At 50.7% G+C, this 26714-nt stretch overlaps 1 protein-coding gene across 1 annotated transcript in view; it reads left to right on the forward strand.

Moving 5' to 3' along the window:
- The first annotated feature begins 7652 nt into the window (after positions 1–7652).
- Positions 7653–26714, forward strand: part of A4GALT (alpha 1,4-galactosyltransferase (P1PK blood group)) — a 28377-nt gene continuing 9315 nt past the window's right edge. Inside the window, exons 1-3 of the mRNA XM_025881929.2 lie at positions 7653–8168; positions 8324–8619; positions 20398–20617. Coding sequence (XP_025737714.2) covers positions 20515–20617 — 103 coding nt within the window. The 5' untranslated portion in view covers positions 7653–8168; positions 8324–8619; positions 20398–20514. The remainder of the gene's footprint in view (positions 8169–8323; positions 8620–20397; positions 20618–26714) is intronic.

Raw genomic sequence — 26714 nt, forward strand, 5'->3', positions numbered from 1 at the left:
ATGCTAAAAAACAAACAAACGTCTGGTGGCCCAACAGCACAGAGTAGCTCTATTCCCCTCCCGATGCCTCCCTGGCTGTATGACCTGAGCTCAATGACCCAGCCTTGTTAAGCCTCTGGTTTGTCATCTATGAAATGGTCAAAATCATATGTTCTCCCTAAGCTTGCACAGAAATTAAATAGATGTAGGGGTGCCTAGGTGGCTCAATCGGTTAAGCGTCAGGCTCTTGGTTTCTGATCCCGTGGTGATCTCCGGGTGATGGAATTGAGCCTCGTGTTGGGCTCCATGCTCAGCTCAAAGTCTGCTTGAGTTTCTCTCTCCCTCCCCCTTTACCCTTACCCCTGCATGCACACATGCATGTTGCACATGCTCTCTTTCTCTCTCAAATAAACAATCTTAAAAAAAAAAAAAAAGAAAGAAATTAAAGAGAAGTAAAAACTGTAAAACCCTGTTAAGAAGCTAGGGGGTCGGTCAAGGAGAGGGGAAGGCCATTGTAAGGCTGAGGGCCAACAAGAGCACAGAGAGAACAGCATGAAGGAAAGGCTGTGTCCCCTTTGTTGGAGTAGCCTGTGACTCCAGGGCAGGAAGGCAGAGGGCAGATCCGGAAAGGTAGGCTTTGGAGGGCAGTCTAAAGGGGCAGGACCTCATCCTCAGCCCTGGGAAGTTCAAAAAGAAAAACTGGATCAAGTATCCTAGAAGCAGAACAGCAGTCAGGGGCTGCTGGGAGTGGACACGGAGCTGGCCGGGAAACACCCTTCTGGAGTCTGGGGCTGGATGTAGGGACAGAGGAGAGGGGTGGAGGTAGGGGTGTTTGTTTTCAGCCCCAGAGATGGGTTGACAGCCTTGGGTATCTTAGTTATCAAGCTCAGGAGGCAAGAAGCTCGTTAAGCATCCTGGGAAATTTCCTGATATAGCCAAGGATGGGGAAGAGCCCCATCCTGGGGGAGAGGCTTTGGTGAAAGAAACCAAGGTCCATTGCATTTGCCTGGAAAAAAGACAACTTCAACTTCATCAAAGGACCCTGCTTCCGGGCCTCCATGGCTCTCTGCTAATTCTGTTTGGCAAGACTCAAAAGCCCTGTGTGAGCTGGGGTCTTGCTGCTCAAAGAGTGGGTCTGGGACCACCAGTAGCTGTAGCGGGGAGCCTCTCAGAGTCTGCCTTGCAACCTGTCCCCCGGGATCCGCATGCATGGTGAGTACTGGCTTCAGTCCCAGGCCCCTGTCCATCTTGCATTTCCAGGACCTCAAACATTGCGGACACCTCAGAAAGGCCTGAGTGTGGGACTGATGATGGGCTGAGGGCTGCCGTAGGGGGTGAAGGGAGCAGGCGTGTTTGAGGGAGCGAGGAGGTGAGATCGTCCAGACTGGGCAGTTGGCTGCTTCACGCAGGGGTGGTGGGGTGGCGGAGAGGGGAGAGAGGAGAGGGGGCCCAAGAGGGTTGATGCTGCCATTTCCAGAGGCTGAGCAGATGGTGGCTCTGCGTCCTGCAGCTCCTCTGTGGGCTGGACAAGGGCTCAGCTTTGGAAGGAGGCCAGGGTAGGATGGAGGCCAGCCCACAAGTGCGTGAGACGCCTGAAGGGGCCCGGAAAAGGGCCAGGGACTCCAGAATGGAAGGAATGGGTGGAGAACGAAGAGTCGTCCGGAGGATGGCCCGTCGGAGGGCAGGAGGCTAAGAGCACGGACAGTTTATGGTAAACAGCCTGATGCCACCAGGAAGTCAGAAACTCAGCCCGTAACCCCCCCCCCCCCCGCCCCGGTTCATTTGCGGATGGAGCTATTACAGTCAGGAGACCTTGGTCCCCAGAGGGGACAGCCACAGCTATGTGGACTTCCTTCCCCGAAGCTCTTCTATGTCATAAACGAAACTTCGAAATCCAATTCATCTGGAGGATTCCAACCTTGATTACAAACTTGATGAAGTAAATCTCTGGCAACAGTATAAACCACGATTGCAGATTTCTCATGGCGAGGTCCGAGAACAGCTCTGTCACAACCTTTATACTTAAAAACTCTTCTGAAATGTCAAGGCCATAGGCACCATTTCCACCCTTGCTTTTGTTTCTTCTTAGGGATTTTGCTGTACTTGTTTGCTTTCTCCCTAGAGCTTTGGTGATGACATTTGGATACCAGCTCATGTTTACAATAATCTCCCAGGACAAGCTGAGGTCATTGGATCTGGATGTTTGATTTGGGTCCTCCGGCGCTGGGACACAGGACTTAGCTGCCTCTCCTGGGAGGAGACTTGGCTCATTAGCCACTGTGGACCTCCGCTGTGAAGCCTCATTCTCCTGGACAACCGACGGTGACCCCCACGCTATGCACCTGAGGAAGTCTTGTCCACCCCAGAGTTTCCTGGGGTCCCCAGAACGTGCAAGTCCATTCTCCTTTCTTTGGTGTATTCTAGGCCTCCAGCCCAGAGCTCCAAGTTTATTCTTTTCTGATTACACAGGTAAAGCAAACACATCTCTCTAATTTGTTAACAGCAATAAAATTTTAAAAAACAACAAGATACACAGACCAATGCATCCCAACTTAAGCTCAATAGAAATTCAAACAAGTCATATGACAGTCATCTTTCTTACATTACAACTCTCTTGGGATGCCTTATATGAACCTTTCTCCTCTGAGGATCATTATAACCATGACCGTTCACAGAGTGAATATATTCCAGTTAACCGTAATTATTTCAACCGATAGTTTTTGATGCTCGTATTATTACAGCTTGGTTCATGTTGGGGGAGACTTTTGATGGTTCCATTGTCTCTCCTCTGCTCCCCTAATATTTCCGAGGGTGACTTTACTTTCTGGCCACACCAGGGTATCCTGGACCATTCTCATTTTCTCTTTATGTTCCAAAGAATCCTGGTTTCCTTTAGGGGAGAAGGTCTTAGAGGCAAAAGTCTGGGCACTGGGGTGTCCCTGAGACGTGGGGATGGTTCAGAAACTCCTGTGACTTTTAGGACACTCTGGTCAGAAACGGAGCCAGAAATGCTTCTGTGCTTTTAAGGTCATACGTGTACGTAAATTCTTGCAGTCTGTGGGTCTGTTAACAAAGGTTAACAATATTGTTGTGGTTAATCCGATATTGACAGGATTGACAGGCAGGTCAGTGTGACACTGGCAAGAGCCCTCAACCCCAAGGGGGACAGGAAGCAGACGAGAACGGGCTCCGGGGACCAGAAAGGGAAGGATCGCAACAGAGCAGAGATGAGTCTTTTGAGAAACCTGGCTGAAGGCAGGAGAGACTTGGGAGGTCACGAGGTAAGGGAGGGGGTTGTTTTGCTTTTTGATTTCTGGTCCTTTTTATTAAGATGGGTGAGGCTGCAGCCTGCTTAATGGGTGGAGCAAAAAGTGTCAGAAGTGAAAGGCTGAATCAAATAGGATTCTTCTATGTACAAGGAAAAAAGATCTAGCTCATCTGGTTAAACCAAACTGTAAAATGGGGAGGCCTGTGGGCCACGCAGGGCAGGCCATGGGCACACACAGGCTCCAGTGATGGCCCATTCCCCTGCCTGTGTCTCATGGCTCAGCCTCCCAAGGAGGCAGGCTCTATTCAGAGATGGGCCCTCCCCTCACGTGGTGGCCAGACACCACCAAGCTCTAGTCTACACTCCTCGTCCAGAAGCAAAACGTACTCAGAGCCCATGCAGAAGAAAGGGGACACATCTTTCTCCCAGACTTCTACAAAAGACTCAGGGTGGCCAGACTGGGCGTCTCTGGCAGCACTTTACACATGGGTAAACTGAGGCCAGAGCAGGGCTGACATGTGGGCTCCTCCATCCCCACCCACTTCCCCCATGCGCTCCCTTCAGTTTCCCCCAGTAGCCAGGCTGGAGCAGACCAAGGGGGGTTTGACTTCGGAGTCTGCCAAGGGCTTGGGGCCTGGCAAACTGAGCCACCCAGGCGCCCCTGAATCTCACATTTGAGTAAGGAGAGGGTAGGAGGGGGGAGCCTGGGTGGCTCAGTCGTTAAGCATCTGCCTTCAGCTCAGGTCATGATCCCAGGGTCCCGGGATCGAGCCCCGGATCGGGCTCCCTGCTCCTTGGGAAGCCTGCTTCTCCCTCTCCCACCCCCCACCCTTATGTTCCCTCTCTCGCTGTCTCTCTCTATCAAAATAAATAAATAAAATCTTTTTAAAAAGGGGGGGAGGGTAGGAGGGCAAAGGGGTCCCCAGGGCTGTAGAACATTGTTTGTTGTTTTTTAAAGATTTTATTTATTTAGGGGCACCTGGGTGGCTCAGTCGGTTAAGCGACTGCCTTCGGCTCAGGTCATGATCTCGGGAATCCCAGGATGGAGTCCTACATCGGGCTCCCTGCTCAGCGGGGAGTCTGCTTCTCCCTCTGCCCCTCCCCCCTCTTGTGCGCGCTCTCTCTCTCTCTCTCTCTCTCTCTCAAATAATAAAATCTCTTTTAAAAAAGATTTTATTTATTTGTTCATGAGAGAGAGAGAGAGGGAGGCAGCAGGCAGAGAGAGAAGCAGACTCTCCACTGAGCAGGGAGCCCGACACAGGGCTCAATCCCAAGACCCTGAGATCATGACCTGAGCTGAAGGCAGATGCTTAACCAACTGAGCCACCCAGGCGCCCCCCGCAGAACACTGTCATTTTTACTGTTGTCTTCTATTCTAGGCCAGTAATAGTGGTATCCTATCTAGGACAGTAATATAAAGTTTCCTTTTAAAATACATTTATTGAAATGAAAAAGCCAATACAAAGAAAAAGGGTTGTGAATATTACCGGTGGTGAAATCCTACGGGTTCATTCATTCTACACGTGTGCTGAGTGTCCAGTCACTCTGTTCCAGACACTGTTCCAGGAGGGAGACATAGCAGTGAACAAGTCAGCAGGAACCCCCGCTCTGTGGAACTCACAATCCCGTGCAGAGGACAGGCATTAAAATACACGTATAAGTGAAAAACATAAAGCATGTCACATGGTGGTAAGTGTATGGGGGAAAACCGAGGTGAGAAAGCAGTGAGTGGGGAGTGCAGGGTGCACATGCCAGATCTGAGACAGGGAGGTCAGGGAATACTCACTCAGAAGCCGACACTGAAGCTCGAACCTGAAGGAGGTGAGGGAGAGAACCACATAGGTGTCTGGGCAAGACTGTTCCAGGCGGAGAGCCTGTTCGAGCGAGAGGAAAGGCCCTGGAGGGGGCGAGCACCAGCAAGGAGGCCGGCGTGGCTGGGCGGGGGCCCCATCCAAGAAAGGGGTGAGGCCAGGGTGAGGCAGGGGCTTTTCTTCTGAGCTCAGTGAGAAGCCACTGGAAGGGTTTGGGCAGAGGAGGGATGTAGCCTGACCTTCTCCCATCATCCCTCGGGCTGCTGTTTGGACCAGGGAGTGGGGGAGGCAGAACTACAGGCCAGACCAGGTCCCTGGGGAGAGGCTAGTGGCTTGGACAGGGGGAGGGGTGAGAAGTGTCAGATTCTGGACATATTTTTATCTTTTTCAAGGCGGATCTGATAGCATTTGCCATTGGAGTGGGTGTGGGGAAGGTGTGGGGTGGGCGGAGAGGAGTCAGGGCTTGGGGCCCAAGCGGCAGGAAAGGGAGCTGTCCTTAACGGAGATGGGGGAGATGCAGGATGCGTGGGGGAGACCGGGCCGCTGGCTGGAGCCCTGTGAGGGAGCACAGTTAGAAATGTGCCTTCAGGGAGAGGTCCGGGCTGCGGGCCACATCTGGGCGTCACACGCAGATCGATGCCTCCCAAGCCACGGTTTGGATGACAGCATCAAGGGTAAAGAGTGGGGTAAGGAGCAGAAGATCAAGAGCGGAGCACAGCCTGTGGAAACTTCTAGAAGCTGGGAAGAGAAGTGGGTCGGTGGAGGGTGGGGGTGGCCACCGAGGAGAAGTGGTCAGGCGTGGCACCTGGGAAACCGGAAGAGTAAAGTGCTTCAGAGAACAGGGAGTGGGCAGCAGTGGCAGGTGCTGCTGGAGGGACCGGTGAGCCAAGGACCAGGCTCCATGTGGACCTAGGAACATGGGCATAGCTGGGGACCAAAAATGACAGATTTAGTGGGCTAGTGGGGGGAGGGGTTTGAGGGACAAAGGAGGGGAGAAACCAGAGAGACAGGACTTCTGCTACAAAGGGAAGGACAAAGGTAAGGCAGTAGGGAAGGGGAGCAGGTTAGGGGATCCTAAAGGGGTTTTGGTTTTAAGATTGGAGAAGTACCTAAAGGGGTTTTGGTTTCCTTCTTTTGGTTTTTAAGATAGGAGAAGTGTGTGGGTTGATGATGAGCAGGGCAGGGGAGAGAGGGCAGAGTTGCTGAGTCAGTGTGGGCTTGAAGGGTGGCAGCTTGTGGACAAGGGGAGGGTTCCTGCGGTCCCTTGGGTCCTGGGAGGGAAGGCAGCGCCTAAGTACCAGGTTGGGAGGCTGCAGATGGGTGGTGGGAGCCCATGGGAATTTTCTTCTGATTCATTCATTCCAAGGCACCTACTAAGTGCCAGGCTGTTCCAGGACTGGGATGGAGAGTTTTCATGTTCTCAAAGGTGGCCTGGGGACCAGTCATTGGCTGAGGGGGAGGAGGAGCCCCGAGGAGTGAGGACAACACAGCCGGCGGCCAGTGGACCCGCAGGAGAGTGAGCGGGGCCAGGACGCAAAAGCAACAAGGGCCCTCGGAAGTTGTGAAGGTTCAAGCAAATAAGTGAAATTCGGTAAAACACTGAGCCACGCCGCAGGCCCAGCGTTTAGCACCAGTCACAGCTGGGGCATGGGGTGGGGAGGTTCAGGAGTATATTCTAGGCTGTGGCATCAGGCAGGCCCGGGTTCCAATACTGACACTGCCCCTTCTCAGTTGCATGACCTTCAAGTGACTTAACCGGCCGAGCCTCGGTTTTCTCATCTGTTAAATGGGGAAATCGGATTATAGGCCCACACAGTAGGCGACAGGGAGGCCAGGGGAGTGCTCCGTACCTGTTGACGGCGGTCCAGCCCCGGCGCCGGGAGCAGCGGGGACGCGGGGGGCCGAGGAGCCGGGACCCAGCGGGGGCGGCGGGCGGGGCGGCGCTGACCACGCCCGGGCCGGAGGGGCGGCGCTCCCGCCGCCGGACTCGGGGCACTGCCTCCCGCCGCCGCGCCGCCCGCCGGCCCCGGGGGCCAGCTCGTCCGCCGCCGCCGCCGGAGCCGGAGGTACCGGGGACCGCGCGCAGGGGGCGGCGGGTGGGGGCTCCCGGGTGCGGCCCTGGGGGCGTCTCGGGAGCGAGTAGGGGCGCCGCGAGAAGGCGGGGGCGGGGGTGGGCTGCGGAGGGGGCGGGGAGGGCTGGGCCGCCGCCCGGGCCACCTGTTCCGGAGGGACATCTGCGTGCGCACCGACTGGGCGCGGCGGTCCGCGGCCAGCTGCGCCCCGAAGTTGAGCGCGGCGGCTGCACCGGCGCCTGGCCGGCGAGGGGAGGAGCAGCCCCGCCCGGGCCCGGGTCCCGCGCCGGCGGAGAGGGTCGTGGGGGCGGGAGGCCCGGGGGCGAGGCGCGCCCCTCCGGTCCGGGGCGCGGAATGGTCTCGGGAGGCCTGGCCGCCCCGCCGCGCTCGCTCCTGGCCCCCGAGGGGGTGCGGCTGGGAGAGCGCCGGGGAGCGGCCGGCTGGAGGGGAGACTGCCGGGGGCGGGAGGCGTTGGCCCCGGTCGAGGGGGGCGGGAGGGTGCCTTGGCTTCGGAAGTGCCGAGGCGGGGGGAGGGCCCTGCAGGTGGAGGGAAGGGCCTGTGTCGGAGCGCCCCTTCCCCTTCTCAGGGATCCCGACCCGCCGACGACCCGTCCTTCCGGCTCGCTTCGCTCCCTCCCTCCTAGCCAGATGGGAACCCCTGAGTGGGAGCTGTGATGTGCTTGGGAGGGGCTCTGGCAGGAGTCCCTGAGTCCACTGCCCTTCGCTGCTGGGGGGCGGGGGCGCTTGCCTCAGTTTCCTCATCTGACACCCTGGAATAGACGGTCCCACCTCCTGGGCAGACTCAGCTGAGCCTCTGGCTCTGAGAGGGTTAAAAGCCGTCTCCCCTGCATCCACCCCTCCCTCAGAAGGACACCCTTTGCGTCTCGTCTCCCCGAGATGCTGAGTGATTGCCTGCCCCTCGCAGGCCCCTTGGGGGCCGGCAGAAGCAGGGCTCAGGTTCGCCAGGACTCTACCCTCCACACCTACGTCTGCGCTCTGTGTTCCCGCACAGAGATCCCCTAAGGGGGACTCCCCCAGGTGGGCCCAAATACAAAAGAAAGGGAGAGGCGAGATGGAATCTTCTGACAGCTCGCTACCAGAGGACAGACTCCCAAACAAATTCTGAAAAATGTCTAGAGGACAAACTCCCAAATAGAAATTCTGAAAAATGTCTCCTTTCCTTGTTCCGACAGAAGCTCTTCTAGCTGCCTAGGTTAAAGGTCCAAACTGGGACAGGGGGCAGACTAAGAGAAGGTGGCTGCCCGGGACATTTGCGACAGGACTGGAAGTAGGGACAGATGAGAAAGGGAAACTTGAAATGTGGAAACAGCTCTTTCCTCCCCACCGCCTCCCTCCCCACCGGCCGCTGCCCCTCCTGGCCCTCCGTCCAGGCAGGTGGGCTGTAGGGCTCTACCAGCCACCTGCTCACCCAAGCTCTGCACCTGCTGTGCCTCTGGAATGCACTTCTCCCAACCTTCGGATCTCCTAGGTGAGCTCACAACTTCTGCTAAATGCCCTGTGTTTTCATTGTGCCACTCCTCTCCAGACTGGAAACTTCTAGAGGAAAGGAACCTTACCTGAAACCTCAGTGCTCAGCCCAGCACATAATCAGTGCTCCCTGAATGTTGCTTGGAATGAATTAACTGTAGGAAGTAGGGGGGAGATGCCATATTTGCACCACTCGGAGAATCCTATTGTTAAATTTCGCCATTTTTGCTGAACTTTTTAAAAAATACTTTTTAACATATTTGAATATATCTTGTCTATAGAAATTTTCAAATTCCTCACCTCTCTCAAACCTTTTTTTATATTTTTTCAATGTTTACCTGTGTTTTATCATGTTAGTTAAGGGAACACATTGGAAATTTAGGCTCTTTGGGATAACGTTACGTTGAACTTTTGCACGTATACATTGCCCGATTTTTCCTGGAAAGAGCATCACCTGGTTGTCACTGCATTTGAACCTCTAGAAGGGCTCTACCTACAGCCAGCTGGCTCTCCAGAGGGCCTGTACCGTTTTGTACTTCCTCAGGCTGCGAGTGTGCATTTCTTGTTATTTCCTAGAAATGAAATTGGTGAATCAAAGAGTATGAACGGGGGCGCCTGGGTGGCTCAGTCGTTAAGCGTCTGCCTTAGGCTCAGGTCGTGGTCCCAGGGTCCTGGGATTGAGCCCCGCGTCGGGTTCCCCGCTCTGCGGGAGGCCTGCTTCTCCCTCTCCCACTCCCCCTGCTTGTGTTCCTGCTCTCACTGTCTCTCTCTCTCTGTGTCAAATAAATAAAATCTTTAAAAAGAAAAAACAAAATCGCTTCTCGGCCTTTTGGCTAAGATCAAGTGTAAAAAAAAAAACAACAAAAAACAAAGAGTATGCACGTCTAGGATCTTTGTGTGGTTCCCACCCCCGGTTTTATTGAGCTATGACTGACACGCAGCACGGTGTAAGCTGAAGGTGCACAGAGTGATTTGGCGTATATATGTACCTTGTGAAATGACCACAAAATGTGAGTTTCTGATTCATTTGTTTGAGCTCATCAGCGAGGTATTTGCCTCTTGTCTGGTCTCTTGGTGGCAAAGACCTTCCAGATTATCGTTTGGCTTTTATTTTTGCTGCTGCTGGTGTGTGTTTTGGAAAGAGCCCATTTTTTCTTTTTACTTTACTTTGTGTGGGTGCTTTTCGATAAAGGAGACTTGGCTGCATTTATGAGCTGACAGGAAGGAGCCAGAAGACGGAGCGGCTGAGTCCCAGAGGAGAGGCAGGTCCCTAGGTTGAGGTCCCAGAGGATGCAGGAGGTGGGGGTGTCTGGCACTGGTCGAGGGAACTTCTGAGCTGGTGAGGACAGGAGGGAAAAGGGAAGGGCCCGGCTGACCCCTTATGAACTGGCTTTGATCTTCATGTAGAGGGAGGTGGAAAAGCTCAGTGGAGAGAAAAGGTTCTGGTCCTCAGGCCCCCAGCTCCCAGTGCTGTTTGCAAGCCTCATCCCCTGGAGTCCTCCCTGCTTCCCTGGGAGGTAGCAGGTGTTACCAGCCCCTCCCTCCCCCAACGGACAGACTCCCGAGGGAGGGGAAAGTGCCTTGTTCAGGTTCAGTCAGCTGATGAGTGGCAGGGATGCACGCAAAGTTGGCTCTTCTGGCATCAACCGCATGCCCTTGCGGATCTCCCTCCTCTTGGTGCCCCCATTTCTAGTAGACCTCAGGAAGCTGCACCCATCTTACTCAGTGAGTGAGAGTCCCTTCCTCTCCTGTCTTGTTTTCCCTCTGGACAGACCTCAGTGGATCCAGAAGCTTCCAGTGGAAGCTGCGTTGGCCACAGGACTAGAAGAGCCCCTTCCCTTCTGGCTGGTGCCCGCACACTCTGCCCTGTGCCCGCACTCTCCAGCAGGAACCCACCGCACTTTCTGGAAGTCAGACCTGTGCAAAGTCTGAATTGGCAGACGGGGAGCTAGGTGAACAGGCGCATGAGAGTGAAGCAGGAGAAGTGGTCTTCGCATTCACCCAACAGACTTGATTTGAAAGAGCAGAAACCCTCGTCCCAGATGCAGACACAGAGCCCAGAAAGGTCCCTGCCCCCACCAACTCTCCAGTTGTCTGAGGTCTTCATTTGCACCTTCCCATCGGGTCTCCAAGGCAGCCTCCTGAGTTGGGGGGTGGGCCATGGATTGAGCCCTTACTAGGTGCCAGACACTTTATTATTTAACCCCCTCTGCAGGGGCGCCTGGGTGGCACGCTCGGTTGAGCATCTGTCTGCCTTGGCTCAGGTCATGATCCTGCCAGCCTGGGATCGAGCCCCACATCCGGCTCTCCACTCGGCAAGGAGTCTGCCTCTCCTTCCCCCTCTGTCCCCCCACCCCCCACCCCCGCTCGTGCTCTCTCTCAAAATAAATAAATAAAATATTTAAAAATAATAAGAACCCCCTCTACCATCCAGTGCTATTCTTCGCATTTTACAGATGAGGAAACTGAGGCTCAGGGTTAAGTGCCTTTTCTTTATTGCGGTGAGTTTGAGCCTCCGGCTCCAGAGCAGTCCCAGGTGAACGTGGCTGGGCTACAGGGAGACTCCTTCCACTTGACAAGGAGCGTTGGAATCCCAGCTGTGCCTCGGTTCCCTCAACTCTTAAACTGTAGTTTATAAGAGCAGGGCTTATCGGGAGGATTAAATGAGTTACTCCACGAAAACCACTTTGACCAGTGTCTGTGCAGAGTAAGCCCTCAGGAAATGTATACTATTGTTACTATTAAGCAGGAGCTCCATGCCTGACGGGGAGCCTTTCAGAAATGTCAGCTCAAGCAGCTCACCCTTCCCCTCCCCATGCCTAGGGTAATGGGAAGGTGGGCGAGTCCTGACACTGGAAAGAATATGGACTTTTTTTTTTTTTTAAAGATTTTATTTATTTATTTGACAGAGAGAGACACAGCGAGAGAGGGAACACAAGCAGGGGGAGCGGGAGAGGGAGAAGCAGGCTTCTCTCAGAGCAGGGAGCCCGACGTGGGGCTCCATCCCAGGACCCTGGGATCATGACCTGAGCCAAAGGCAGATGCTTAACGACTGAGCCACCCAGGCGCCCCAAGAATATGAACTTTTTATTTTTATTTCATTTTTTTTAAGATTTTATTTATTTATTTGACAGAGAGACACAGCGAGAGAGGGAACACAAGCAGGGGGAGTGGGAGAGGGGGAAGCAGGCTTCCCGCGGAGCAGGGAGCCCGATGTGGGGCTCCATCCCAGGTCCTTGGGATCATGACCTGAGCCGAAGGCAGACGGTTAACAACTGAACCACCCAGGCACCCCCTTTATTTTTTTTAAGATTACTTATTTATTAGAGAGAGAGAGTGCACGTACTTCAGCGGGGGGAGGAGCAGAGGGAGGGAGAGAAGCAGGGTTCGATCCTAGGACCCTGAGACCATGACCTGAGCCAAAGTCAGATGCTTAACTGACTGAGCCACCCAGGTGCCCAGAGAACGTGGAGTTTTAAAAACCTTTCAGGAGACAAGATAATGATCCGTACCTACAACTTTAAATTCCGTTTCCTTTGACCCAAGAGGCTCATTTCTAAGAACCAGTCCTACAGAAGTAATTAAGGATGTGCTCAAAGATGTGAGTGCTAAGATATTCACCACGGTGTTGTCCGTAAAAGCAGAAAGATGGAAACCACAGTTCCAGGAGTCAGGACAGGAAATAGGCAAAGTGAAGGATGGAACTGCCATATGAGATTCACTGTTGCCCTGAAAAATTAGGGTACAGAGCTGTATTTATGGACATGAAATGAGGGCATAGTGTATGCTTTCAAGCAGGTTTATCCCGGTACAATTTACACATCGTCACACGCATACAGTTTGATGAGTTTTAGGAAATGTGTATGGTAGGGGCCTAGCATGTTTTTAAGTGAAAAATAAAGCAAGGTGTAGAACAGTACGTGTAATAGGATCTCCCTCTGTGCGCATGCGGCTCTGGGTAAACATCGCTCCGTGTCTGCAACCGCCCCGTCTGGCAGGTCCCCGGCAACATGGAAGCATGGGGAAGGGACCGAGAAGAATATATGTCACGTGCTTTAGTGACCTCACACCATCTTCGGGGCAGAGTAAAGCAGGTGTCCCTGCAGGGTGGTGACTGGACACACACACAACCCCTCGATTGTGGAAATATGGAGACAATATGCAAAGGCATGAAGCCAGGACTCTAATCACCCATCACCCACGCAGCAGGGAACAGCATTTTGGTGGACTCCGTAGCAAATGGCAGCTCTTCTCAACTCTTCTGGTTAGGAGGCTGCTGGGCAGGGGAGGGGATGCGGGACGTCTTGGGAAGTGGGAAGCACGTACTGCAGAAACATGGAAATCCCAGAGCCTGGTGGGTTTGAGCGATGGAGTTGGTTTTCCTTTCACGTTTTTACCATCATGTTCAAGGGCACCTGGAGCATCAGGATGGTTTTCCTTCGTGCCTCGGTCCTCACACACTGATGGTGCCCTCCCTAAGTTACTGTCATTTACACCTCGGGAGAGTGGGTGGCGTGTGGCTAAGTGCCCACGTTCCTCTGCTTCCAGTATCCTCCATGGCCAAATGCACCCTGGGCATTCCCAGTGGGACTCACCCGGGGCCCTGAGGGTCTGCCCATAGTCTAGGCTGTGGACGAGGCCCGGGGTTTGGGGTAAGTGCTGCTCACATGCCCACTCGTTTGGAAGGTAGCCACGAGTGACAATGTGTGTAGTGGGGATCCAGGCCACAGCCCACAGTGGGAGTTGTGTTGAAATCCAGGCAGCTTCCTGGAGGTGGCCTGCTCTGCTCACCTAGGTCAGGAGAGACTCAGGGAGGAAGGACCGTCCAAGGACTCGGAGCAGACATCCCTGGGTGCAAATCCTGCCTTCCATGCTTATTAGCCCTGCTGCAGTGGGAAGGTCGCCTTTCCTCTCTGGACCTTCATTTTCTCAAGTGTGAAATGGGGCTGTAGTGGTAGACGTGAAGACGTAAGAGTGATCAGTGCTTGGCAGGGTGCCTGACGTGTGGTGTGTTCTTGGCAAGGGGCAGCTCTTCCCACATATTATGGTTAAGAGGTTGCTGGGGAGGGGAGGCTGGAGGGATGTTTTAAGGGAAAGGAAAGAGCATATTGCAGAAATCTGGAATTCCCAGAGCCCGATGGCTTGAGCAATCTGGCAGAGGTCAGCCTCTGGAAGTTGTGGGCCTGGGGAGGGGCAGGAGCTGCAGGGGAAGGCCTGGGTGGCTGGGGGTGTGGAGACCTGCTTGGGGCCGAGGCAGGAAGCCAGGGAAGAGGTGGGGGGTGGTAGGCCTGAGGCAGAGGACAGAGTCTGAGCTGGGCTGTGGTCATGGGGGCTGACATGGGAAGGAGAGAGGTGTCAGAAAGATGTTCCAAGAGGGGCTCTCCCCCTAATTTCCCAGCCCTCCACCCCCCTCTCCTCTGGACTGTTCCAAGAGCCGCATAACTGCTTTCTTGTTGCCACACATGCCCCGTGGTTTAGTCTCAAAGGCAGCCAGATCCCCAAGATCTCTTTAAGACATACGGCACACTGGAGCCCTTTCCTCCTCAAAAGCTCCCAATGGCAGCCCTCCCAGTCAGAGAGACAAATTCTGCCAGGGCCCTTAAGGCTCCCTATGACCTGGTCTCCTCATTATCTCTCTGACTTCCTCTCCTGGTACCTTCTTCCTCCCACTTTACTTACTCGGCTATTCCAGCAACACCTCAGGCACACATGCCCCAGGACCTTTGCACTCACCGATTTCCCTCCTGGGACACACTTCCCCCAGCTAGCCCTAGGACTGGTCCTCTCACTTTCTTCAGCTCTCTGCACAAATGTCAACTTTTCAGAGAGGCCATCCTTACTGGTCTGTGTGAAGTAGCACCCCCACCCCTGGGCCTCCCAGTCCAAGCTCCTGGCTGCATTTTTCCACATAGCACATTGTCATCCACCTGATGTATTTCTTTACGTATTAATTTTCTCCCACTAGAATTTCAGCTCCAGGAAGCAAAAGAAGATCGGCTTTGTTCACTGCTGTCTATTTCCAGATCTTGGAGGGGGGCATGGCACATAATGGGTGTTCAAGCATTTGTTGAATGAACGATCAGGGGACTGTGTGTGATGCCTAGGACTTGATGGGTTTCTCTCCAAGATTTTTGTAATCAGGTTGTAATCAGGAACTCTCTTATCTGTGAATTGTCATCCTTCTGGCCTTATTATCTGACTGTGGCTCTTGGCCTGGCACCAAGGGGCAGGTAGCCCTGAAATACCCTGTCTGGAGAGGTCAGCGAGGGCCACCTCTGATGGAATGAACAGAACTAGTGCCGGAGAAACTAGATTTGGAAGGTCTTTCTAGAACGGTCCTTAGAGATTGTCTTTTCCAAGCTCTTTATTTTACAGATGAAGAGATTGAGGCTCAGAACTGACGAGAGAGAGGTCAGACACCAAGATCACAGAGCAGGTGTGTAGGAGGTGGCGGCCAGGTCCCTTGCTCAGGCCATATGCAGTTAGCAAGGACCGTTCAGACTAAGCATTCCCAGTATGGTCAGTGCCGTGTGTGCCTATCGTGCAGGGCAGGGTTGGTGCTCTCGTGTGTTGCCAATTAATCTGTAATCTGTAATACAGTAAAAAAGGAAAAAGTGAAGCAAGCTGGGAACTTTTGTTGCAAAGAGAGTGAACTCAGGACTCTTTAACTCAGGCTGGACCTTATAAAAACCTTTTCTGTGGGCATTTCATTTGCCAGCCATGATCTTATCTGATGAAGATTTCTCGCTGCTACCTGTGCCTGTGTGATTGCTGGGCACAGCAAATGACCAGCACAGAAATCTCCTCCATACCCAACCATCCCGGTAAGCGTGTGTGTGCACATGCCAAAGACAGCAAATGTGTAGGAGTCCGGATTCATGGTAGCTTGTGCTGCCTGAACTGCACATAAAGCTCAGGGGGGTTGACTACACCCTGCTCCTGAGAAGCCAACCCCAGGCAGCCTGGTCCTCAGTCCCTCCTCCAGTGCAGAGCTGGAGTGACCCTGGCAGGGAGCGATGGCCTCAGGGAAAGAGGAGAGGTCTGCGACTTGGGGGCAGATTTACCTGCGTGCAAATCCTGTCTCCTGTGCTTACTAGTCCTGCAGCTTGGGGAAGGTCACCTTTCCTCTCAGGGGGCCAGGAAAGAGTCGGGTATTTCAATATGAAAAGTCAAAGGTATGTGACCTTGTTTTGTACCCTCAGATGGTGAGGCGGGACATGTCAATTACACTTCCTAACCGTTGTAATCAGCACCCGCCTGTGGTTTGCAGTTTGCAAATGGCATTCTCCTGGGTTAGTTACCCTATCTGATCTTGGCTTTGTGGGCAGTTTAGGGATAATTTACTCATTTGTTCAGAAAATATACATTGGGCCTCTGCTATGTGCAAGGGCCTGTGCTGGCCGCAAGGGATGCAACAATGAGTAAAACAGCCTTCATCCCTGCCCACTGAGAGCCGATGTTTACACGGTATCAGTGTGTTTTTGTGTATTTAATCAGTCCCTTCAAAAAAGACCTTGGGTTGTTTTCATTCGGTGGCAATTGAAAACAACCTGTGACCTGTACGAATGACACTTATCTACAGATAAATTCACAGTGGTGTTACATGGTGAGAGGGTAAGCGGTTGTGTAATTTTGATAGACGTTCACTTGCCCTCCACCACTGGAGTCGAACCATTTAGCATGCCTAGCAGCCCTGCGCAGGGTGCCTGTCCCCTCACAGCCTGGCCAGGAGAATGTGCTGTCCAAGTTTTGGATTTTTGCCAATCGGACAGATGGGGGGTGCCATACTGAGTGTTTCGATGTGCATTTCTCTTACTGACAAAAAGATCCTCACTCTTGCTTACATATTAAGGGGCATGTTTTGCATGTGTATGAACTGGCTTTGGCCCCTTTTCTTTTGTGTCATTGGTTGTCTTCTTGATTCCTGGGAGCCCTTTAGAGGTTCGGAAAAATCGGACCTTTGGGATCCGAGCCGGACAAAACTTGCCCCAAGTTGTCCCTTCCATTTTGGCTTTGCTGTTGGGATTTTGGGGGAGGACATTGGAGCAGTCAGGCTTTTTCAAGGAGTCAAAAGTACTCTTCTTTTATGGCTTCTGGACGGATTTCGTACATAATTAAGAAAACTTTCCCAACTCTGAGGTTATAAAGGAATCCGCCGTGTTTTGTTCTAAATGTTTATGGGGTTTATTATTTTACATTTGGAGTTTATCCTGGGGCATGTTCTGACATGTGAACCCAGCCTCTATTCCAGTTGCCCAACACCTTAGAAGACTGATTTTACTGGGGCGCCTGGGTGGCTCAGGCGTTCAGCGTCTGCCTTCAGCTCAGGTCATGGTCCCAGGGTCCTGGGATCGAGCCCCGCATCGGGCTCCCTGCTTGGCGGGAAGCCTGCTTCTCCCTCTCCCACTCCCCCTGCTTGTGTTCCTGCTCTCGCTGTCCCTCTCTCTGTCAAATAAATAAATAAAATCTTTAAAAACAACAAAAAAAGAAGACCAATTTTACTTTACTAACTGGGGATCCTGCCTTCATTGGCCATGCAGGGACTTTATGATCGCTGTGATACTTTTAGTCCCATTGCCCTGTTTGTTCAGCCGCTAGGACTGCATTGTTTTTGTTTTCTGGTTTTTGTGTTTTCCAAAGGCTGCATTGTTTTAAGTATCAACTTCATAGGATGTTTTAATATCTGAAGAACTTCCAGTCCTTCCTCTTTTTTCCCTCCTTGTCGGAGTTTTCCTATAGGTCTTCGCTTGTTTATTTTGGCATATGAACTTCAGAATCAATTTGTCAAATTCCAAAATCACATATGTATTTTTGCTTTTGTTTCCTTTGCCAGAGAAGACGTATCGAGAAATAATGTTTCTACAGCTGAGGTCAAAGAAAGGACTGCCTGTGCTCTGTCCTAGGAATTTTATGGCTCCATGTCTAACAGCTCGGTCTTTAATCCATTTTGAGTTTATTTTTGCGTATGGTGTAAGAAAGTGGTCCAGTTTCATTCTTTTGCATGTAGCTGTCCAGGTTTCCCTAGACAAGAAAAGAGATTCTTTTCCCCATTGCATACTCTTGCCTCCTTTGTTGGAGATTAATCGACGGTATAAGCATGGGTTTGTTTCTGGACTGGTCTGCTCCATTGATTTATGTGTCTGTTTCATGTCAGTTTCCATAATGTTTTGATGACAACAGCTTTGTTGTATTTCTTGAAATCTGGGATTGTGGTACCGCCAAATTTGTTCTTCTTTCTCAAGATTGCTTTGGCTATTCGGGGTCTTTGGTGGTTCCATGCACATTTTTAAAAACATTTTATTTATTTATTTGTCAGGGAGAGAGGGAGAGAAGGCACAAGCAAGGGAGAGCGACGGGCAGAAGGAGAAGCAGGCGCCCCGCTGAGCAGGAACCCCGATGCGGGACTCGATCCCAGGACCCTGAGATCAAGACCGGAGCCGAAGGCAGACGCTTAACTGACTGAGCCACCCAGGCATCCCGGTTCCATACTCCTTTTAATACTGTTTGTTCTAGGTCTGTGAAAAATGCTATTGGTATTTTGATAAGGATTGCATTAAATATGTAAGTTGCTTTGGGTAGTATGGATGTTTGAACAGTATTGGTCCTTCCAGTCCATGAGCATGGAATATCTTTCCATTTGTGTCATCTTTCATTTTTTTCATCAATATTTTATAATCTTCAGAGTACCAGTCTTTTACCTCCTTGGTTAAGTTTACTCCTAGGTATTTTATTCCTTTTGGTGCAATTGTAAATGAGATTGTTTTAATGCCTCTTTCTGCTACTTCATTATTAGTGTGTACAAATGCAACAGATTTCTGTATATTAATTTCTGTATAGCCTGTGACTTTACTGAATTCATTTATTAGTTCTAGTAGTTTTTTGGTGGAATCTTTAGGGTTTTCTATATATAGTCTCATGTCATCTGCAAATAGAGTTTTGCTTCGTTCCTTACCCGTTTGGATGCCTTTTATTTCTTTTTCTTTTCTGATTGTTGTGGCTACGACTTCCAGTACCATGTTGAATGAAGGTGGTGAGAGTGGACATCCTTATCTTGTTCCTGATTGTAGAAGAAAAGCTGTCAGTTTTCCCCATTGAGTATGATGTCAGCTGTGGGTTTTTCATAATGGACTTTATTATGTTGAGATCTATTCCCTCTAAACCTATTTTGTTGAGAGTTTTTATCATGAATGGATGTTGTACTTTGTCAAATGCTTTTTCTGCATCTATTGAGATGATCATATGGTTTTTGTCCTTTCTCTTGTTAGTATGATGTCTCATGTTGATTAATTTGTGAATACTGACCACCCTTGCATCCTGGGAATAAATCCCACTTGATTGTGGTGAATTATTTTTTCCCTGTCACACCCCCCACAATGATTTTTTTAAATAGATTGTTAGATTTGGTTTGCTAATATTCTGTTGAGAATTATTGCACCTATGTTCATCACACACATGTTGTGGCATCTTTATCTGCTTTTGGTATCAGGGTAACGCTGACCTCATAGAATCAATTTGGAAGCTTTCCTTCTTCTGTTTTTTGGAATAGTTTAAGAAGAATGGGTATTGGGGTGCCTGGGTGGCTCAGTTGGTTAGGCGTCTGTCTTTGGCTCGGGTCATGATCCCAGAGTCCTGGGATCAAGCCCCACACTGGGCTCCCTGTTCAGGGGGGTCTGCTTCTCCCTCCCCCTCTGTGCTCTCTCTTTCTCTCTGAAGTAAATACATTTTTTTAAATCTTAAAGAAGAAGAAGAATAGATATTAACTCTTCTTTAAATATTTGGTAGAATTTGCCTGTGAAGCCATCTGGTCCTAGACTTCTGTTTTTTGAGGGTTTTTTGATTACTGATTCAATTTCATTACTGGTAATCTGTCTTTTCAAATTTTCTATTTCTTCCTGATTCAATTTTGGAAGGTTATATGTTTCTAGGAATTTGTCCATTTCTTCTAGGTTGTCCAATTTGTTGGCATATAATTTTCCATGGTGTTCTCATATAATCCTTTGTATTTCTGTGGTATCAATCATTTTCTCCCCCTTCATTTCTGATTTTATTTATTTGAGTCCTCTCTCTTTTTTTCTTGATGAATCTAGCTAAAAGTTTGTCAATTTTGTTTTCAATGTTTCATCAGCTCTTAAGAAGAAAGTCTAGGGGCGCCTGGGTGGCTCAGTCATTAAGTGTCTGCCTTTGGCTCTGGTCATGATCCCAAGGTCCTGGGATCGAGCCCCGCATCGGGCTCCCTGCTCGGCGGGAAGCCTGCTTCTCCCTCTCCCACTCCCCGTTCTTGTGTTCCCTCCCTCGCTCTCTCTCTCTCTGTCAAATAAAATAAATAAAAATCTAAAAAAAGTAAAAAATAGGGTAGAGTTGGGTTTTGCTTGGGATCTAAATCAAAAATCTTTTACTTCGTAAAGATAAGTGACTTAAGCCTATTTGTATATATTGATATCACAGGTGTCTTTGGTCTTTCCGTCGTATTGTGTGTATGTACCGAGATGTGTCTTCGCACACGTGGGAGGGCTATATTCTTTATTCTTTCACTGTGTTTAAGAAAAAAAAGAAAGTCCCTCTGATATTTGGGAAAGCTTGTATTTTTGTTCTGGTGGCTACATTTATATTTACACCTTTATATAATACTCTTAGTTTCTTCTTTCTTTAGACAGTATTGTTTCTCTTCTATGAACAATAAACTTAACTTGTTTCCCTTTCTCTTGCCACTGCCCCATTTCAGCTGACACTGTACTGAGTGATAAGTCATATCTTCTTTCTGCCCTAATCGCCCCAGCAGGTCTTGGTCAGGTGGTCCTCACGACAGTTGCCATTGCCTAGTTAGGCACGCGAAAACCTGAAGCAGTATCAGCAGCTTGGGAGAGCATTCTGGAGACAAGTGAAGCACTTTTGAGAAATGCTGCGTGGCCCACACGTGATGCTACAGGAGGTGACCCTGTGTGGGAAAACCCTTGAGATTGAGAGGCGCATGCTCTTCCGACCAGGTGCCCCTTGGTTAGGTGATTTTAAAAATCTGACTAAACCATTTTTTTTCCAAGACAAAAATTCTGCGTGATAAGAAAGCAGAGTGACATTGTTTCATTGGCAGCACTTTAAGTTTTTTTAGTGGGCACATCACATAGTGATGCATCTTACTAGATTCAGTAAAATAGGGCAGTGTTATCCTTCTTATTGCTGCCTTTGTACTTTAAATATGCTTAAACTTCTACTGTTGGATTTTTAGCTCTTACCTCTTGCCATTAAAGATGAGGTAAGCACAGAGCTCGTTCCACTTTCAACCTCCTTTCCCCTTGCCTACCAAGTTTTGGGTAGTTGTATCGTTTCCATGTTGTCTGGCTAGATAACATTTTCATTCCATCTGTCATCTTTATTCCTACCCTTTCATGGGGGAATATATTCAGCCCTCTTATTACAGTTGAATATATTCAGCTGAATATATTCAGTCCTCTTATTACAGTTCTTTCAAGCACCACTTGGTTGAATGAAGTTGATTCCTCGGTTTTCCTCAGAGGAGCAATCTTGCCGAAGTCATACTTCAAAGCTGTTGGCGTGTAATCTTTATATGTATTTCTTTTTTTAAAAAGATTCTGTGTATTCATTTGAGAGAGAACAAGCCAGAGAGAGGGGCAGAATAAGAGGGAGAAGCAGACTCCCCGAGCCCGATGCAGTGCTCGATCCCAGGACCCCAGGATCATGACCTGAGCTGAAGGCAGAAGCTTAACCAGTTGAGCCACCCAGGTGCCCTATAATCTTTATATTTAAAGAACAACATGGCTCTAGGTTAATCTTTGGCTCCAACTTTCTTTCCCTGATGACCCTGTAGGTGTTGCCCCACTATCTTCTCTCTTTAAATGCTGCTGTGGAGAAATCAGATAGCAGCCTGATTCTCCGTCCTTCGTTGATGGCTTGGGCTTTGCATGTAGCTATCCAAAGATTTATCATGGTACCTTTAAAGCCCAGTGATTTTACCGTCCTGTGTCTTGGGACTTACCATTCTGGGTCACTGTTCTCTAGTACATGGTGTGCCTTTTCAATTCATGAAATCGGGTCTTCCCCTATTTTGGGAAGGTTTTCCTAAATTATAACTGCAGAGCTTTATTCTATTCATTCGTTTCCGTTTCTTCTTTAGGAGGCCGGTTGTACATGTGTTGGGCCTCCTCTGCAATCTGTTCCATTTTGGTTTTTTGGTTCTTTGAATATCTCTTTGAGTATTTCTGCTGGATTTTGTTGACTTTTTCTTACTTTAATTTTTATATCTCTTCCTGTACTTTGTCTGGAGTCTGTTCTCCTGTGTATTGCTTGTCGTTCAGTCTTTGTTTCTGAAGTAGCCTTGTATTTTCCTTCTAGTTCTTTCCTGAGGTCTGTCAGTTCTCACATCACGTGTCACCCTCATGTCTTGCTGTCACTTTGCCTGACCATTTCTTCTTCTGCTCTTGTATTTTTGCTTTTTGGTCCGCCTTCATAACTGGAATTACTTTTTAAAGTTGTTTTTTTTTTTAATTCATGCTGTAATTTTGTATTAGGATTTTTATCTGTTTTATGGAAATTTTTTTTTTTAAAGATTTTATTTATTTGACTGAGAGAGACACAGCAAGAGAGGGAACACAAGCAGGGGGAGTGGGAGAGGGAGAAGCAGGCTCCCCGCTGATCAGGGAGCCTGATGTGGGGCTCGATCCCAAGACCCTGGGATCCTGACCTGAGCCGAAGGCAGACGCCTAACGAGTGAGGCACCCAGGCGCCCCTGTTTTATGGGAATATTTTTTGTGGTGAATTTTCCTTATACATAAGAGGACATTAGTATTCCTTTTCCTTTTCATTCTTGGAGCATCTTTGTATGGACACTATTTTTTTTATTCCTTTAACTGTTTTTTTTTTTTAAATATTCAAATTGGTTGAATTTTCCTGGATCAGCACTTAATAGGAGGTTTTGGTGGAAATTGGGAGAGAGGCCAGGGTAGTTCTCTCTGTTTCTCTGTTTTTATGGAAAAGGATTATTCCTTTAAAATACAACCTTTCTTGGGGTGCCTGGATGGCACAGTTGGTTAAGTGTCTGACTCTTGGTTTCAGGTCAGGTCCTGAGCTTGAGCCCTGTGTTGGGCTCTGGACTTAGCATGGAGTTGACTTGGGATTTTCTCTCCCTCTCCCTGCCCCTCCTGCTGTGCGTTTTCTTTATCTCTCTCTCAAATAAATAAATCTTTTAAAAAATAATAAAAAATAAAATAAAATATGACCCTTCTCTGGATCCACTGCCCTTTTGCCTCACAGAACTCAGCTGGCTTAAAGGGGCCACCTGCCTCTAAACTTGAACTCTCCTGGTTCATTCAGGCTACAGCTCACTCTCTGACTTACTCATCTTCCTTTTAGAAGCAGTGATTTCTGCAGTCTTCCACTTCTGGGCCCCTCTGCACCCTGTTCCTCCCCAGCTCACTGCTGTATCTGCTGGACTCAGGTGCTTTGGGCCTCACTTACATGTGAGTTGGGGTTTATGGGTTTCTCATGCCCCTAGTTTCACTAAAGCTGTAGCTTGTGGTTTATTTTCTCTTTCCCCTGTTGCTCTATATGACATCAGCAGAGGAGGAAAGATTCAGAACCAAGAATCTGCCCTATTCCTATTGGAAAAACAAGTCTCTAGCTCCCTTATTTTGTTGGTAATATCTCCCAAAGAGCAAGCCACTGCCTTCCTGGTTTCTGGCTTTAGAACATCTTACAGACTTTGGAGAAGAAACATTTTATAACCTCTGCTCTGAAAACATCCATTTTTACAAGGATCACCTTCTAGTAACTGTAACTCCTACTTCTTGAATAGAAATATTTATTTATTCCCTGAAAGATGGGAGGGGGTGCGGGGGCAGGACAGCAGACCCTTCAGGAAGGATTTTCAAGCTCTAGGTATTGATTCTTCCCACCAAGGAGGGTCTGAGTTCCTGATCCTGTTCTGTCTCCAGAAGTATCCCTGCTTTCAACTTGGTAGACTCTTCCCTCATCTCTGTCTCTCTTTTCGTGTGTGTGTGTGTGTGTGTGTGTGTGTGTGTGTGTGTGTGTGTGTTGGTTGGTTGACATGACAAGAAGTCCAGGATGGACCAGCTTCAGGCATAGCAGAATCCAGGTGTAAAGTTGATGTCATCATGCATCTCTTTCTCTCCATCTCTTGGTTTTGCTTGCCTCTGGGCCAGCTTCATTCTCAGGCAGGCTCTCCCCTCCTGGCTCCTGGCTCAATGTTAGCACCTCCCTTGGAAAGCACATGACCCTGCTTGGCTTGGATTTGGGGTACGTGCCCTCCCTGAGCTACTCACTGTGGCCAGGAGAACGTGGCACAGTCATTATTAGGCAGACTAGAATCGTGTGTGTACCCCAAGAACTAGAGTGGGGGGTCTGTGGGGCAGAGGTGGTTCCTCAAAGGAAATCAGGGTACTGTTATCAGAAGAAGGGGGAATGGATGCTGGGCAGGCAAAGCCAGCAGAGAGCCACCCCATCTCCACTGGTAAACCCCACTGCAAATGACATCTAACCATTTTCTCTTGCCATGCAGAGGCCCACCGAGGCACATTCTCCATGGAGCTGCCATTTCAGTGATATTCCAGGCAGTGTGTGTGACCCGAGGGTGGCTCTGAGATTTCAGGACGGGGGGACAAAGAAAGGGGGTGTTGTGGAATAAATGGTGGCCTCAAAGGAGATATGTCGTGTCCTACCCCCTGCAACATGTGACTGTGATCTCCTTTGGAAAAAGGGTCTTTGCAGGTGTTACTACATTAAGGGTCTTGAGATGAGGAAATGATCCTGGATTAGCCAGGTGTGGGCCATAGTCCAGTGACAAGTGTCCTTACAAGAGACAGAGGAGGAGAACACGCACAGAAGAAGGCCACATGAGCCCAGAGGCAGAGACTGGAGGAAGAGGCCACAAGCCCAGGAGGGCCTGGAGCCACCAGAAACTGGAAGGAGCAAGAAACGATTCTCCCCTAGAGCCCGAGAGGGAGTCAGGTCCTGCCAACACCCTGGTTTTAGACTTCTACTCTCCAGAGCTGTGAAAAAATAGGTGCCTCTTATGGTCATTGGTTTCAGTCGCTACAGGAAACCAATATGGGGAAGCTGATCAGAGTCGAGAGTCGGGTCCCTCTTCTGTTTCCTTGGTTTTGTGGTTTGCAACTTCTGCTGGGCTGTCTGCCTCCTGAAGCATCTCAAGGAAGACCTGGAGGTGGGGCACTCCTCGCATGGGGGCGGGGGCAGGAAGAGCTCCCTGAGGGCGTCAGCTCCAGCTTCCATGGCTGTGTGACCCTGGCCGAATCCCTTTCCCTCTCTGGGCCTCTGGGAGCCAGGCAGCACCAATCCCGGCAACAAGCGGTTCGGCATGGGCTGTGTCTGACCATCACCATGACTCTGCTCTGTTTGGCAGTCACAGTCCGCCAGCACCGGGCTGAGCTGGATGGACACAGGAGCCAAGGGAAGGTCAGAGGTGGAGTGCCCCTACTGTGGGCCATCAAGGAGTGACAGTCTTCGGGCAGAGGAGCCATTTCTAGGCACTTGGGCCCATACCGATGCTCCTGACGGCAGAGGGGGGCGGGGCCACAAAGTGGCGAGGGCCCAGCCAACGGGGGGTGGTCGGGCCTTTGGCCCTTTGACCCACCAGCTGTGTGCATCTCACCCTCACTTCCTGCCTGGGGGGGTGGGGGTCCTGAGGAGCTCCGAGGAGCTCAGAGCAGGGAAGTGGCCACAGTCAATAAGCTAACTGGAAACACCTCCCTGTTGCAGAGGGTGGGGGCAGTGGCAACATGCCAGCCACTGCTGACAAGGTCCAGGACTTGGGCCGCAGCTGCGAGGCCCATCCCGGGGGGCCAGGAGCATGCTTTGGACCTGAGGTCACACGGGTACTGGGCTGTGGCCAACTTGGCCCTGCGCACAGTTTCTATTCCTGGGTTTTGGGCTCCAGGACCAAATACGGCACTGCTTGGGACTGGCACTCTCCACTGGGGCAGGCGCGGGCTCAGGTGGCACATCCTGCCACCCCAACAGGCCCAGACCCCACCCCATCCCACGGAAGAGCCAGATCATCCCAACACTGTGGGGGCCCCTGGGCGGCTGGGACCTCGATCTGTCCAACTCTCTGTCCACTCCTCAGTGTGGTTCACATTGGGTTAAAAATACCCAGGACCAAAATAGCCTCTCCTTGCAGGGGAAAACCAGGGCAGGGGAACACAAGGTTCTTGATTTCTATTGGCTCTGCCGCTCACGACCCAGCTGGGGGATCCCAGGCTGCTCACCTGACCTCTGGCCCCGATGCTCATGGCTCCTTCGGTCACTCGCCGATTTGCTAACTCACTGACTTGCCCACTCTTTAATTCGCTCCTTCGTTAATCCACTCGCTAATCATTCATCGATTCGCGCGCTCATCGATTCGCTCCTTCATTGACTCGTTTGCTCCTTCACTTACTCACCCACACGCTGAGTCACTCGCTCACTCGATATTCACTGACTGCACACCCAGCGCCATCTATTTAGATGCTGAGCAAAACACAAAAAATACCCATCTTCGTGGAGTGATGTTCCACATAAATAACCCGCACAAATGAGTACAAGATGTCCTGTATGCTAGATGAAGCACCGGGGACAGTGAACTCCACAGGAGGCCATGAAGTGACGGGAGGTGGGACTTTCGGGGCTGGGAGGCCCCCCAGGAAGATGATTTCCGAGTGAGGACCAGAGGGAGGTGAGGGAGGGAGCCAGGTGAACAGCTGTGGGAAGAGCGTTCCAAGCAGAGGGAACAGCATACACACAGGACCCGGGAAGGCAATATGGGGGGGGGGGGGGGGGGGACGGGTTTGAGAAAGAGCGAGCCGGCGGGGCGTGGTTGGGTAGAGCAGATGATGAGGAGAGACGCGGGCTGTGAGGCCAGGGGTGGGGGACACACGCAGGGCCTAGTGAACCTGGGCCTCCCACATCACTGAGGGTCTCACAGACAAGTGACATGTCCTGGCTTGTGTCTTCGGGGTGTCCCTCTGGCCGCCGGGGGAGTGGGTCCGTGAGGGAGCAGATCAGGGAGAGGGCGAGTCAGTTTGTGTGGGCCCACTGTGTGCCAGGCACTGAGCTGGGCTCCGGCAGGGG

This window comes from Callorhinus ursinus, unplaced genomic scaffold, assembly GCF_003265705.2.
Source record: "Callorhinus ursinus isolate GAN/ISIS: 27379988/994484 unplaced genomic scaffold, GSC_fseal_2.0 scaffold48, whole genome shotgun sequence".
NCBI classification, from domain to species: Eukaryota; Metazoa; Chordata; class Mammalia; order Carnivora; family Otariidae; genus Callorhinus; species Callorhinus ursinus.